The sequence below is a fragment of the Achroia grisella genome, unplaced genomic scaffold (assembly GCF_030625045.1).
Source record: "Achroia grisella isolate CSIRO2021 unplaced genomic scaffold, CSIRO_AGI_Agris_v1 utg783, whole genome shotgun sequence".
Taxonomy (NCBI): domain Eukaryota; kingdom Metazoa; phylum Arthropoda; class Insecta; order Lepidoptera; family Pyralidae; genus Achroia; species Achroia grisella.
Window position 1 is genome coordinate 739,123 of NW_026713023.1, and position 15,649 is coordinate 754,771.

General features: G+C 31.0%; 1 protein-coding gene across 1 annotated transcript; it reads left to right on the forward strand.

The window, feature by feature from the left end:
- Window positions 1-1,432: 1,432 nt before the first annotated feature.
- LOC131851446 (putative phosphatidate phosphatase) lies at window positions 1,433-11,332 on the forward strand. The gene is made up of 6 exons (XM_059201949.1): window positions 1,433-1,766; window positions 3,131-3,285; window positions 5,188-5,387; window positions 5,842-5,956; window positions 7,898-8,071; window positions 8,784-11,332. Exons 1-6 carry the CDS (start codon window positions 1,718-1,720, stop codon window positions 8,892-8,894), a joined length of 804 nt encoding a protein of 267 aa, XP_059057932.1. The 5' UTR covers window positions 1,433-1,717; the 3' UTR covers window positions 8,895-11,332.
- The last annotated feature ends 4,317 nt before the right edge of the window (window positions 11,333-15,649 follow it).

Below are 15,649 nucleotides of genomic sequence, written 5' to 3' on the forward strand. Positions count from 1 at the left end.
GCTTAAGTAGATATAAATTTATTTCAATAAAGATTAATTCTATTCTATTCTATATTATATGTACTATACATAGTTAAGTGGTAAAAATATAATACTAATGCAAAAATACTATGCTAATAAAAATATACTTAAAAAGACAATAAATGATTTCTCCAAGCAAATGGTAATAACAGCAAAGTTTCGACAATCGTAATTTAGTTATGTTAGTTACATCTGACTATGTACTAATGTAAATGTAGAGTTGATACACATTATTTATACATAAACAGTCCGTGTGTCCGTTACATCGTTTGCATCTAAACACAACAACATTCCAAAGCACCATGTGAGTTCTTGTATAATTAAATTGGACTTGTAAAATTGTGCATTCTAAGATTTATTCATTTATTTATTAAAGGAAAACCAAGGCTATTTAAGTATATCTTAAATAAAATCAATATATACGTCATACTAAGCCATTGACAGGCTTTCACTAATAACAACAGACTAATTTTAATAGATTTTCATCCCTACGTATAAACGCAACAAAACATTATAAAGTTAACAGAGAATATGAAATTTAATCATGTATTCTAATTGACAACAATCTCATTTGAAACAAATAAAAATATTTTTTTTTCTATTATAAATGTAAAACTCAATTCGTAACTTATAACTGTGAAATAGATGTAAATAATCGCAAAACTAAAAAATTCCATCTCTTGAAAAGACCGGTCCTTATTTTACAAAAACCTGCTGACTACTGGAGAACCAAAAAGTATTACCCGTATTATTAAAAGTACTTTATTTAATAATTAAAACAATAAAATCACTTAGGACATACTTGTCTTAAGATATCTTATTGGTTTTACCTCTTCTTACACGCTCTCTAATTATATAAAAATATTTGCATCCCAAGACAAAACATTATTTGTTCGCCATCTATTGTCAAGTAGTATCAACTATTCTGGTTGAAAATACCTGAAGACAAAACTATCAAAAAGGCCCTTCTTTGAATGGTTATTTTAATACGAAATATTTATAAAATAGATTTATAGGATTTTGTTATGCTTTAAATTATATAAAAAAATAAAGTTAGTAGTCCTTGCTCGACAAATCTTTTCAATGATAAATATTTTATAAAATTAACCAGAGTATAGTGTTCACTATTTGAATTTAGTACCAAGTTTTTGACGAACGTAGTTTTAAAGTATATTATTTAGTAAAGATTACAAAAAATGAAATATTAAATTAAAAATAAAGTGGTTTCTTTTCTTTTTAATACAGAGTTTTTTCATTACGCAGTCTACAGCAGTCAAAATTTCAAAATGTCATGTCTGACATTATTCTGCTAACCGTTGTCAAATACCAATTACCAATGTCAATTTTTTAACTGCTGTGTGAAGAACTACTGTCTTTAAACTTCGAGGAATTAAATATTATAATAATTATTAAATTAATATAATTAATTACAAATGAAATAAAATATTTCTAGTAAAAACCACAAAAATTCAATAAACTCTACATAACTTTATGTTACGTTTTGAGAGAATTTAAAACAAAATTACAATCAATTTTGAGTTCTTCCTAAATACTAATTAATGTATCATCTATTTAGTTTGTGGTAGACATATTAAAGTTTGTAAGAAATTAAAGTGTAGTGGCAGTCGGTCTGACTAATTTCAGTTTCATGATTCATTTGCTAATATCTATCATATAAGTTTCACGTGTTTAGAGAATGGATAAGGTGAAATTAGTATGGTCTAAAATGAACCGATGGCACCGATGTAAGTGATCTTTACAATACAATTTTTTACTATTATAGATTATATTTTTATAACTTTTTTATTGGTTAAATTATTGAAACAAAGGAACAACCAAATATTAGGTATTAGTAGATATATATATATATTAGATTTTCTCGAATTTATATTATTGGCATGGACTATAACCTTCTCAGCTTGCTACAACACATTGGTGAAAACCACAAATTGATTTAGTGTTGCCTGAGGCTATGATGCACTGATTTTCGAACCTCCTAGCAATATTCTCAGACTAAATATCTCACATGATGGATCCATAACTTACCATGAGTTGGGGTGCCATCTACACTCACCCCTTATCAAATGGTGAAGCTGTAATGGCTAGCTGAGGCTTACAGTAGTTTGGAAAAATGATACTATATTGCATATGTTATACACAAAGTGATAAAAATTTCTAAGTAATATTTTCAAGTCAGAATTTTAAACACTAAAGTGTACAAATTTAATTTATGATCAAGGCTTATGGCTTGTTTATGATTATTTTATAATTAAGTATGATATACTCTGTCTAAGCTAAGACAGCTTGTCTTTTTATTGACATAATTGCTTAACTGTTAATTAAGAAAAGGAATTGGAACAAAATTGATTTTGTTTGTCATTATGGATAAACATCATATGAAAACAAACAAGATTTTTATGCGAGTCACTGAAGTTGTAGTAATACTCATATTTAGGCCTCCTTATGCGGAGGAAGCCTATGTCGAAGGACATTGTGACCACAACCACAATGTTCCTATTGTTAATACATAAAGCGAAAAAAGTAAAACTTGCTCATGTAACAGTATATACTAGTACTTTTATAATAAGGAGGAAAAATTTATGGACAGAAAAAATAAGGGTTTTTTATTTATATATTTTTTTAATTAATTAGGTCACCAACAAGGCATACAACAGCACAATTACAATATATTGAATACTAGCTGTGCCTGCTAAATTAAATTTATAGCCTATGTATTATTCTGATAGTTTCATTAAAATCTGTTCAGTAGTTTTTGCATGAAAGAGTAACAAACCATCCATACTCACCAACTTTCACATTTATAATAAGGAGTTTCTGAGTGCAACCTTAATTATTGGCAGCTACAGCATTTATATGAAAAAATTATGTGTAAAATTAATAAAACATGTGATGTTAAAATGACTTGTAGCTACTCTGGGCAAAGTAGCTACAGGTCTCAGGTCACAAGTAACCTTGAGAAGATGCACTGTAATACTTGTCAAAAACAATTTCGCTTACGGGCTCCATGGGCCCAACATCCAAATCCAAATGACCAAAACCAATACCGTTTAAAGGTGAAGTGTAAATTTATTACTCATATTGTTACCAGTATTGCTACTATTCCTCGTGTCGGAGTTCCAGCTGTTTCCGGGTGGAAAAATTGGATTCCTATGCAATGACCCAGCGCTGTCACACCAATTTAATGGAGATACAATCTCTTGGAAGTGGTTATTGGTGACAGTCATCCTTCTTCCATTAGTTGTTGTAAGTTTATTTATTGTATTTGTGTATATTTATATATTTATGGCATTTGTAACTTCACACAGCACAAAATGAATGAGCTTCAACAGCACAAAATGAATAAATAAAAATTAATAAATGATATTTAGTACGCACAGTAGACACAGTCTGAGTGTTATCTATGTACATTATGCATGTATTTCATCGCCCCTATCGATCCTCTGACCAATTCAAAATTACAACGGCCTGAGTCGAGGTTCGAAACCCTAGCGGTGTCCTCAGACTAAAGTTGTATCCGTCAGGCAGGAGTAAGCTTTCAGACCCTCCATAAGTACTTCTACAGCTTTGGAGTGTCATTAGAATAGTTCGAAATAAAAAAAGTATCTATATTACAAAAAATATATATCGAAGTATTTATATCAGTTGCCTAGTAGGTACTCATAACACAAGCTCTGCTAAGGTTGGGATTAGATGGCGCTGTGTAAATTGGGGTTATTATTATCTATGTTGTATGTACATGTTCTTCCAAAATTTGAATAATCCTCAATTACATTTATTTTTACATTACCATGTAAAGAGTTGTAACGAATACAATAGATCTGTATTTTTTTAAGATGTATGAGATAAATTCAAGGCTATTTATATTAACAATTTGACACCGTCATCGTGACGATTACGTATAGTAAAGTGCGATAAATATTATGTATATCTCGTTCCTTTCGTCATTCGAATATGAGGTGAGGTGAGGAGGTTTTTTTTTAGCGTTATATATTAATTAATTGCGCCCGCGACTTCGTCCGCGTGCAATAGTAACTTTGACCAAATAAAGAAAAAGTATTTAAGAATCTAATGCAATAGATTCAAAGAAAAGTTTCACGTTTCTAGCTCCAAAAATGACGAATTTCCATATAAACTTTCATCTATCCTTTCAACCCTTTTTTCTTATTAAAAAGTAGCCTATGTTCTTTCTTAGGATCTAGACTATATGTGTACTAGATTTCATTTCAATCAGTGCTGTATTTTTGACGTGAAAGCGAGACATACAGACAGAGTTATTTTCGCTAATATTAGTAAGAATATCATTACTAAAAAAATAGATTATAAAACAAGGAAGGAATACGACCCTTTTTGTATGTTTTAGTTATCAATATGTTATCTGACACTTTCGTCAACCTGATAATATTTCTTTTCAATCTACATGTTCTACTTCCATATTGGTCCCTTTACTAATTTGATGATATTTCAAGTAACTTCCACTGAAATGTTGAATTAACCGACTTAGAAAAAGGAGGATTCGTAACTTTTTTCTACGCAGACTGATTTTGATGATTCTTAATTTATTAGAAAACTAGTGATTCAGTGGTCCCACATAAATTGAATTAATGATCAAGATCTAACCAGTAGTTTTTGAGTTATCCTAAATGGGATTTAAGTCGTTTGTGCAATTTGCTCTCTCTAATATTGTTGAGTGCAATCTTTCGTCATACTCGTGAACCGGTGCCGCTTGTGACTGGTCTGTGCGGATTACGGACACTGATTACAAATAAACTGAATATAAATAAACACTGATTACTATTTTCTTTTGACAAAAGTGCAATAGCCAGATGCTGATGGTCACTCTAATCTCCCTTATTGAATTTAACAATGATTCTGTATTCTTGTAAATATGTACAAGCTCATTTAAAAATAATACGAACTGACTTTCTTATCAGTTCTTCTCAGCTCGAAAGCACTTCGATACGATACGTACAATACGGTAGATTTGAAATATAAGAATCTGTTGTAGACTAACATTTAGTCAACAAAAACCAAACCAAATAAAAATTTATTCAATTTTTAATTGATTTGGTTTTTGGTGACTAAATATGTTTTGTGGTTCTATTTGATTTTTGTGTACTAAACACTGCACTCTATTATTATTTTCAGATGTTATTAATAGAGAAAGCTTACAATTCGGACAATAAGACGGACAGAGCGAAGCAGCAAGCATTGCGCTGGTACAAGGAGTACATGTTTGGTGTACTTATAAACTTGACTGTGGTACATGTTCTGAAGCAGGTTGTTGGCTCTCCAAGACCGCACTTTTTCGATACATGCAGCCCCAAAGAAGCGCTGACTTGTGAGACGTACGTTATTATCATATACAGGGTGTATGGGATAGGTTGACAAAATTAAAACTGTGATTTCAAACCATTATTGAATAAATACTGAACTGAAAACCAGTGGAAAATCTTTCCGGAAAAAAAAATTCATCTCTCCTTTTTTTTTTTTTAAAAACATCTAAACTATGATATTATGTATACTATTACTAGCTGACCCCGAAAAAGTTGTTTTGCCATATAAATGAAAATCGGTATTAGAAAATAGGGGTTGGTGATAGAAAGGTGAAATTTAGGGTTATATACATTTTTAATGGTAAATTGTAAAAAAAAATAAACAATAAAAATTTTGACTTAAAAACAAAAAATAGATTGTACCCGGTTCTTAGATCTAATGAATATGCATATAAAATTTTATAAAAATCGCTCAAGCCGTTTCAGAGGAGTATGGTAACTGATATTGTGACTTATTTTTTTTTAGAGGTGAATATGTATACAGCTACACTTGCACGAAGGCAGGCTGGGTGAGTCAGTCCGACAGGAGTTTCCCGTCGGGTCACACCTCGCTTGCACTACACGCTGCGGTTTTTATTGTGGTGAGTAACTAATAACTGACATTTGACTAACTTAAAAAGGGGTCAACCAGGAAGGAAAACATGACGTAAACAAAATGCTTAGATACCTAAGAATCGTGGTATATATTATTTATATGAAGATTGTCTCTTCTTATTAAAATAAGGATAGCATATCTTCAGCACTTTGTTTAATGGATGATAATGGAATGGTGCACCCGCCTGCTCTAACTGTAAACGCTGGCGGGGTACTAGTGGGGGATGATAATATAATACAATAATAATAATAATAATATCAGGAAGGGGTCTTCTATGTATTACGTATTCTATGTTTTTTACGAACACAGAGTTATGGGAGTGTTTGGAGAAACATGAAGCGTCTGGGAATTGGACCAGCTCCCCAAAACACTGGCTTACTGCGTAGAATGGGATTACCCAAAAAAATGTATCTATGTATTTATATAAGTTGTCTAGTACCTACACTACACCTCAAGGTGTTAAGTCCGCCATATCATGTATATTTGTGCATTAAAGTTTGAATAATTAAATACATATAGCACAAGCTCTGCTTCGCTTGGAAACAGATGGCGCTGTGTGAATTGTCCTGAGATATTATTCTTATTATACTAGCTGTGCCTGCGGTTTCAATCGCGTGAAATTTGCTGGAAGTAGCCGCCTGTTAAACTGAATATCATACGTCACTATGTATAAAATCTTTAAAACTACGCAACGAATTCTTAATAGATAGAATGATTCAAGAGGCAGGTTTATATATATAATACATGTACACCCGTGGCCGGGGCGATAGCTAGTTACAAATAAATAAAATTGAATTATATATTTGTAATTAAAAATTAACACATTTTTACTAAACGCATATGTAATTATATACCTTACTTACATCAAATAATTAATAAAAAAAATATACTTAATGTTTTTGATATTCTAACACTATATTTTTTACTAAATTCTAAAACAATTTGGTACAAACAAGACAACTATATGACGCACATTTAACCTTAACTACACCAGCCTAAACATCTTAACCTCTCTGCATATTAAATATGTAGTTTTTTTTTGGATGATAATGGAATGGTGCACTTACCTGCGCTAGCAGTTTACGCTGGCGGGGCACCAGTGGTGGATGATAAGATGAGCATGAGGTCAGGTCAGTTAGCCCATCGTGACATTCACGAGGAATTTATTTATTTATTTATTCATTTATTGCAGGCAACTAGGCCCATATTATTAATACCTTATAGACTAACATACATATAATATAATATTTAAAAACTAATACATTGATATTGTCTGTGTGATCACGGCACTGAAGACGGCAATCTGCCACGGTAGCTCCGGTATACCACACCTTTCGGCCAGTAGTCCTCTTTCATGAAGGTGGGCAGCAAGTCAGTGGGGACCAGGGCCACAAACGCTTTGAAACTCGCGTTGTTATTTAACACGATGGTTTACAGGAGGGACCGCATGGAGGTCAACCTGACATGGTACATTGCTAGCAATAAGATCATCAATCCACATTACTAACAATCCCCTTTCCCCCCTATCGTAGCAGATTGTCACACAAACACCAACTATATATTAGTATTAAAATATTAATTCATATTTATGTTAGTCTATAAGGTATTTATAATATAGTCCTAATAGCCTATCTATACATATAAATAAATCTGTTTGTAATATTGAAATAACCGTTTTTTACTACACGCACCAAAATTACATTTTTTTACAATTTTAGTCTGTCTGCCTGTTTGTTGCGGCTAATCTCTGAAATGGCTGGACCGATTTTGACGGGATTTTCATTGGCAGGTAGCTGATGTAATAAGAAGTAACTTAGGCTACTTTTATTTAAGAAAAATCTTTAATCTTAGAAAATTAAAGTTAAATTCCACTCGGACGAAGTCGGTACAACTAGTGATAAAAAAAAATTAAAATCTCTTTCCACAGTATTATCTCCAGCAGCGTACCAGTCAAGTAAAGCCGCCGGCTGTATTCGCATCTCAGATACTGTGTATGATGATAGCAGTATACTGTGGTCTATCACGAATGACGGACCATAGACACCACTGGTGGGATGTAGTGGCCGGCGCTGTTATATCTCTACCTATATTGTTTTATACTGTAAGTATACATTTTAGTCTATATGTTTATGATCTCGGTGGTCTAGTGGTTTAACACACCACGTTCTAATGAGCACAAGTTTGATTCCTTAGAGATACAATGATTTAAATAGATGAGAATGAGAAAGAATGGAAAAAAATAGAAAAACGCTTTAAATATAAAGAGAATTTTCTCAACGACCTCGGTGATCTGTGGTTTAGCACACCGCCTAACTTCCGATGGTCGCGGGTTCGATTCCTCGACCGGCACAAACTTGCATTCATGAGTATGATTGTTGGTATCAGTCTGGGTGTTATCTGTGTATAATATGTATGTAGTTACGAAAAAAATTATATCTACGTATTTGTATCAGTTATCTAGTACCCATAACACAAGCTTTAGTTAGCTTAACTTCTAGATGGCGCTGTGTGAATTGTCCGGCTCGAAGGACCATTAACTATGTATAAATCATAGTTGAAAATTTGTGGAGATAAATAAAACGCCATGATGGTATTTTCACATCTCTAACAATATTTTTTATTCTTAAAACAAATGAATGCGAAGCGCGTTCGAAATTTAAAATAAATACAAAGAAGTTTTTATGTCTCGTACAATTATTATTATTATTTATATATATACAGGCAACGGTAACCGTTCTATTCAAATTACGTAAAAACACTACTTCATGCACTTCGTAAATTATTTAAGTCAAATAATTCTTATTAATTTTCAGATATACTCGCTGTGTAATAACTTCCACTGTCTGAATATAAGGAGCTCTGAAGCACCAAACATAGACAATACTAATAAACAACACTCCACACTTTTAAATAATTCGACGTAACCAAAGACAATATATATTTTATAACTGTCCACAATAGACATTTATTAAAAAGTAAAATATTTTTGTAACTATATACTTTTGTAAAATATATTTTTTATTTTGAAAAAGAACTTGTGAGACGAATTACAATGCCACTCATTTACGTTTTTACTTTTTCTACGTCTTTTTATTTTTTCTTATTTATTGACGTATGGAATAATTATGACATAGATTAAAACAAAAAGGTTTTTTTTATCCGATATATAATGCTTCAAAATAAACCTTTTTGTTTATATATATTACAGCATAGTATTTATTTGACAATGACCACTGGTATTTTATCGACCAATTATATTGAGTGAGATTTTTATGTAATTTATTTTGATGGTTAATTTTATAGGCTTATGTTAAAATATACAGATTGTATTATATATAGTTATATCTGGAGATATAACCATAGTGCAGTTCGGTCTTTTATTAAAACGCCTCTGTGGTTTCCATTCATTTCGAATTTTTAGAAGAATTTGTAAAATTGAAATATTACTGAAAAGTTTTACTTTTTACTGAAATCAGAGTTTTACTGTAATATAATTATATATTTTTTGTTACTAGAAAGTATTTTTGTTTGCTTATAATTGACGCTTTTCCACTAGTCATGTATATAATAAAGTGTTTAACACTTTTATATGACCATTAGTTTAAATATACATATTTCAAACAAATATATATGTTACAATCATTTGTATACCTCTTTTACTGTTAGTTAATAGAATAGAATAGAAAATCATTTATTAAAATAAACTTAATTTAATCACTTTTGAATAGTCATAACAATTTGTTTTTTATCTACCACTCGTTCGGAAAGCTGTCTCATCACAAGAAGAACGAGCAAGAAACTTGTGTGTTGCTCTTTTAAATAATCCTTGTAAGTTTACATTTACAAATCGAAACGTGTGAATACAAACTACCAACATTGAGATTGTATGTTAAATGCTATAAAATTATTTAGCTGAATGTACTGTTTTAATATTAAAGTAACAAAACAGAGTTTGTATATAAATTTAGAAATGGAAAACAGTAACAGTGTTTATTTTATCGAATTAGCTGTTATTTTTCAGAAGTGCATTTTTTGCGTAATGGATCAGTGCTGCACAATGAAAATTGGTACTTCCATATCTTAACTATAATATATATGTATTATTTATTTTTTAAGAATTAATATTTTAGTTAAGAATTAGTTTAATATTTATTCTTAATTGCAAGTATGTATTTCAACTCGTATTATAAAGAGTGATAGGTTATTTTTGTTTGTCAAATAATCAAATATCAATTTTTTTATTAATTTGATTTATTCATGTACTTAGGTCTATTACAAACTCTTATGTTATGTCAAATCCACCGTCGGTTCGGAGTGTTTTCAATCCAAGATGAACGGACAATGAACTTGCTCGTATTCTTTTCAAATGAGCTTGTACATGTTTAAAGAAAGGGTTCATTTTTCAAATAGACTTCTATTTCAATTTTGTCAAAAGGATATAGTCTAATTAGTGTCCGTAATCGAACAGACAGACAGACAGACCAGTCCCCACAAACAACTCTCGTTTCCGAGTATGACGGATGAGCAAACCATCATTGTCAATGTCAAAAACAAATTCAATTAATACTTGGGGAATATAAAAATTCCCACGCTTATAAAAGGCTATATTATTTATGAATAAAATATGCTTTATGTCACGCATACGGAGCCACGGGGCATATATAGTTTGTAATAAATGTACAAATAGGTACATTGAATTGAAAGTAATTATTTTAAGAACCTTATGATGGGTGGAATGGATCAAACGAAATCGCTTTAAAAAGCTAATTATAGTAAGTGAGTAATATTGTTTTGTATCTTTAAGTACTGTTGTACATCTTCAACATAAAGATAACTTATTCATGTAATTTATGTGTGCAATAAAGTATAAGTAAATGATGATGTCCTCCTTGTGGTAAGTGGTAAACCCGACATCAGCAGTTTCTCACTAATGTTTCCTTTCATGCGCTCTTATGTGACTAGTGAAACCAAGTTTATTTAAAACTTGATCGCATTGAGTTAACCCGAAATCATGTATAGGTTCAGAAACGCATTATTACTAAATAAATGTTAAAAAAATTATCACAATTCATAAGGGTATATTAAGGTTTCTTAAGGGTCGGCAACGCGCACCTGACCCTCTGGTGTTTCAGGCGTCCATAGGCTACGGTAATTATTTACCATCACATGGGCTGTATGCTTGTTTGCCTACATGATATAAAAAAAAAATAAGGAATTGATTTTGGTCGATAGGAATTGATAAGGGTATAACACCACAGAAATATTTTGTGTTATATGTTCTTATATGTAGTAACACTCACAATGGTCCATATTAGAACGTTAAATGAGGGGAATAGAGTCCCTATTACATCATAACAGACAAGTAATACAGATAAGTAATAATAACTTATCTGTGGTAATTAATATATGTATATTTAATTTAGAGCATTCATATCAAGTTTTATTGTAGATGGGAAACATAATATAAAAAAATATTGTGACGAAGTCAATATTTTTTAACAACAATATTGTTTAAGAAAACAAAAAATAAGTATATGTATCAGTCACAAAAGGTTTGCAATAAAGTAAGGTCAAAAATGACATATAAAAAAGGAGTATCAATAAAATGCGTAAATATTTATAAAAGGGATACAAGACAAGTTGCCAGCAATAATTATTAATTTTAAAAATGACAGCAATAGTGGCACCCTCGCATTAAGTTTTTTTATATTATTTTGTTGCCCTTCATTTCATTTTTTACTTAATTGTGTGACCTTTTGAGACAAATATATTCATATAATTATTTCTGTTTTTTTTCTGAACTCATCTCGCTATAAGTGTTTTATATTTTACTGTCAAATAAGGAAAAACAGTTCAGAAGAAAAGGCCAAGGCAATACAATAACTAAAAAATAATTAAACCTATTTATTAAACGTTTGGTATTTTTATCTATAAAGGAAAAAAACTGGTTTACACCATATTTTTAAGGTATTAGGAAAGGATTGGGAAAGAAATATATATTTTAGTAATATTGTGTAAAACCGTCCAATTTTATTTGTAAGTAGCAATTTTTTTTTATTTATTCATTTATACTCAGTTCTTTCACGGTACAAAAGGGATATGTGACATGGTGTCAAATGGAAATATTTTTCTTGGAATATTATTTATAACATAATATCTAAAGACACTGGATTAGAGATAAGTTATATGTAATAAAATTAATAGATTATAAAATATAAAAAAATATGTGTTCTAACTACAAAATATAACTACTAAAGTTCTGTCATACGGTAACTCACTCACTCAAAAATAAATAACTACCAGTCAAAATAATTATTTATAAGTACATCTTGTTTAAACTAATTTTATATGTAATTGGTAAAGGATTTATATTTTTTTGTAATAACTATGGTATTGCACTTTCAATTAAATTTATTAAAAATGATTCATATATAAATTTGAAATATTATCATTCGTTCTTTCAAAGTTGTAGAAATTATCCAAAATGTCTACATTGAATAAAATATTTAAAAAAAGAACAACTTTTTTTTATTTATTAAGAACAACGGATCAAGAAAATAAATGTTTTTAGTATCAGAATAGAAGTTGATACAACGTAATGAAGAGAAAAAGTAAAGAGGTCAGAAATTGTAATCTTAATATTAATAAGTGAAGCAAAAACTTCATAAGTTTTTGCTTCACTTATTAATATTATCCTTTTTACGATAATTGCACGGATATAGGAGTATAAAATTTCGAACACTTAGATACAGTTTATATAGAGGAGTGCATAAATTATTTATAAAAAATACATTAAAATGAAGATTTTAGATATTTAAATTCATAACGAATGCTATTTCTTTTTTTTCAAGTGGCTCCACTGAAAATCAGCGCTGTAGGCTGCGGCACCAGCTGAGTGGAGGTCCTTTCAGCTCATAGCGAAATATTAGTTTTTAAGTTTTCTTTTATACTCTGTACTATGATGCTGAATAAATGACTATTATTATTATTATTATTATTAATAATGTTCAAACTTATAATTTAAATTAATTATGGTAGAATTTCGATCTTTGGGCGACCACTAGTATTATTAATTCCCTTCACTATTCGAATAAATTAAATCGTTTTCTTATCTATGGGAACCGTTTTATTATTCCACCATTAACGTTTTACAATTTTATTAGATACTAGCGGCCCGTCCCGGCTTCGCACGGGTGGACATTTTTACAACATTTTACATTTTTATCTGATCTAGCAAACCTCTATCTCGACAAGCAGATTTGTAAGTTTCTTTAACAATTCCATCAACTATTTTTAAGTCCTGAAACGATGTTGGGCTACGGTCACGATGAAGTAGTATCCTGAGATAAAAACCTTCTGACTGGAAAGGATAAATACTGTATACTCATTTGAATGCTACATCTTTTTTATTATTCCGGGTTGTCCACCTAGGTCTTATCCACGTTTCCTTCTAGAAAATTTATTGTTAGCATTGAGTAGTGTTGTAGCAAATCCGTCACTACTGTAGATCAAAAAATGCCGTGAGTTTCATTTTTGGTGGATTGTCTAATGTTTTGCATGATTTCTGGTGAGAAGTATACTCGTCCGTTCTCTAGGTATACTACGGTAGAGTGTCTGTCACGTATAGGAAACTCTAACAACCTCCACACTGCTTCAGATGTAGCGGCTGTTTAAATAATTTTCAACTTCGTCATGAGCATTTCTGACACTGCTTATTCCGAATGCTTGATCCGATCCGAAAATTGCTTGATCCGATGAATAGAATGTACACCTACGATTACTGCAGGTACTGAAACAATTTTGAATAATTAAATAATTTATTTGCATTAGGATTAATAAATAGGTATAAATAACATGTACAACACGATAGCGTTTTGTTTTCTGTTTCTATGACTTATTAAATTCGTAATTCGGGACTGGTCTGCTCTTATCACTACGACTGATTTAATCTTATTGTATATTTATATTTGACCCAAAAAAATTGTGCTGGTTGGTAGTTTGTATTCACACGTTTCGACTTGTACCTAAATGTAAACTTATTATGCAAGGATTATTTAAAAGAGCAACACACAAGTTTCTTGCTCGTTGTTCTTGTGATGAGACAGCTTTCCGAACAAGTGGTAGATAAAAAACAAATTGTTATGACAATTCAAAAGTGCTTAAATTAAGTTTATTTGAATAAATGATTTTCGATTCTATTCTAATATCTATTGAATGGAATAACCGATTTGAACAATTAAAAAAGTAATATACATAAATTGAAACAGTTTTGAAAACAACATGATTTATTTAGATAAGGATTTAAACTGAATGAATAACATGGTCTAATTTTGGTCGGTATTTCTATCAACTTTTAAAATGTAAAAAGTAGTTATTGTGACATAACGATAATAGTTGGATATATAGTATAGCTAGGTTTTTTGTAGTTATTGATACGTTCTTCAATATTGTAGAACATACTTTTGTTCTATCACCAATAGTTTCCGCAGCGCACGCGACGAAAGATATTTTATAGCATTTTTTTACACCTTGAGTTACGTTACTAAAGTTTTCATAAGGATCCCTACTCTTTTCTAGTAATAAATATAGCATATGTTACTCAGAGTGAATGTAATTTTCTAATGGTGAAAGAATTTTTGAAATCGGCGAATAAGTTTTGAATTTATTCATTTTTAAACATACATACACACAAAAATACAAATCTTTCCTCTTTATAATATTAGTATAGATTTATGGTACTACCGATGGTATCGTTACTACAACTTTTAATTACAATGGATCTACCATCATAATACCATTAGCCAATCGAGTTCATAAAAATGTTTTTTACCTACCTTACTTAGTGTAGTTGTCATTTCATACTGAAGTGAACGGTACGTCACTTTCAAGTGACATGTAAGTGATCCTTTTTGTTTTAATCAAACTTCATAGACGTGCCATCCCATTTGATTTTTTAATGGATGATGATGGAATGATGCACCGTGCTGCGCCATCGGTTTACGCTGGCGAGGTACCAGTGGAGGATGATAAAATGAGCATTAAGTCAGGTCAGTTAGAACATCTTGGCAAATGACAATTTACCACGATGGTTGCCAGGGGGAACCTTTTGGAGTAAACCTGACATGGTACATTGCTAACAATGGGGTTCTTAGTCCGCATTACTGATAAACCCCTCCCCACCCTGATTTGATTTTAGAGACTTGTAAGGGGAAAATATTTCGTGGTTATAACATACACCTACCAGGGGAAACGAGTTTGTTAATAATATGGACTAATAACATCCATTGTTAGCAATGTATCAGGTCAAGTTGACCTCCACATGGTTCCTCCTGGAAACCATGCTACGCCACTAAGGAACAGGACATTGTCGACTACATATGGACCAAAAATAGCCTGACATTAAGGGTGACGCAGCTGGAATTGAGTCGTAACGCGAGTTTCATGGCGTTTGTGGCTCGAGTTCCCACCAACATTCTGACCAACTTCACGAAGCAGGACTGGCCGAATGGTGTGGTGTATCGGCGCTACCGTGGTAGATTACCGTCATCAATTCAGTGACCACACAGACAATTTATGTTTAATTTTTCTATAAATGTTAATATCATTCATATGTATGTTAGTCTGTAAGGTATTTATAATATAGGCCATTAGTAGCCTAAATTAAATAAATTAAAGGAAA

What these genes read in the sequence shown, in the direction of transcription:
- LOC131851446 (XM_059201949.1), top strand. Translation starts at nt 1,718, where the DNA reads ATGGATAAGGTGAAATTAGTATGGTCTAAAATGAACCGATGGCACCGA. An exon ending in AATGAACCGATGGCACCGAT is followed by an intron (nt 1,767 to 3,130) that starts GTAAGTGATCTT and finishes TATTGTTACCAG; the next exon opens with TATTGCTACTATTCCTCGTG. An exon ending in ACGCTGCGGTTTTTATTGTG is followed by an intron (nt 5,957 to 7,897) that starts GTGAGTAACTAA and finishes CTCTTTCCACAG; the next exon opens with TATTATCTCCAGCAGCGTAC.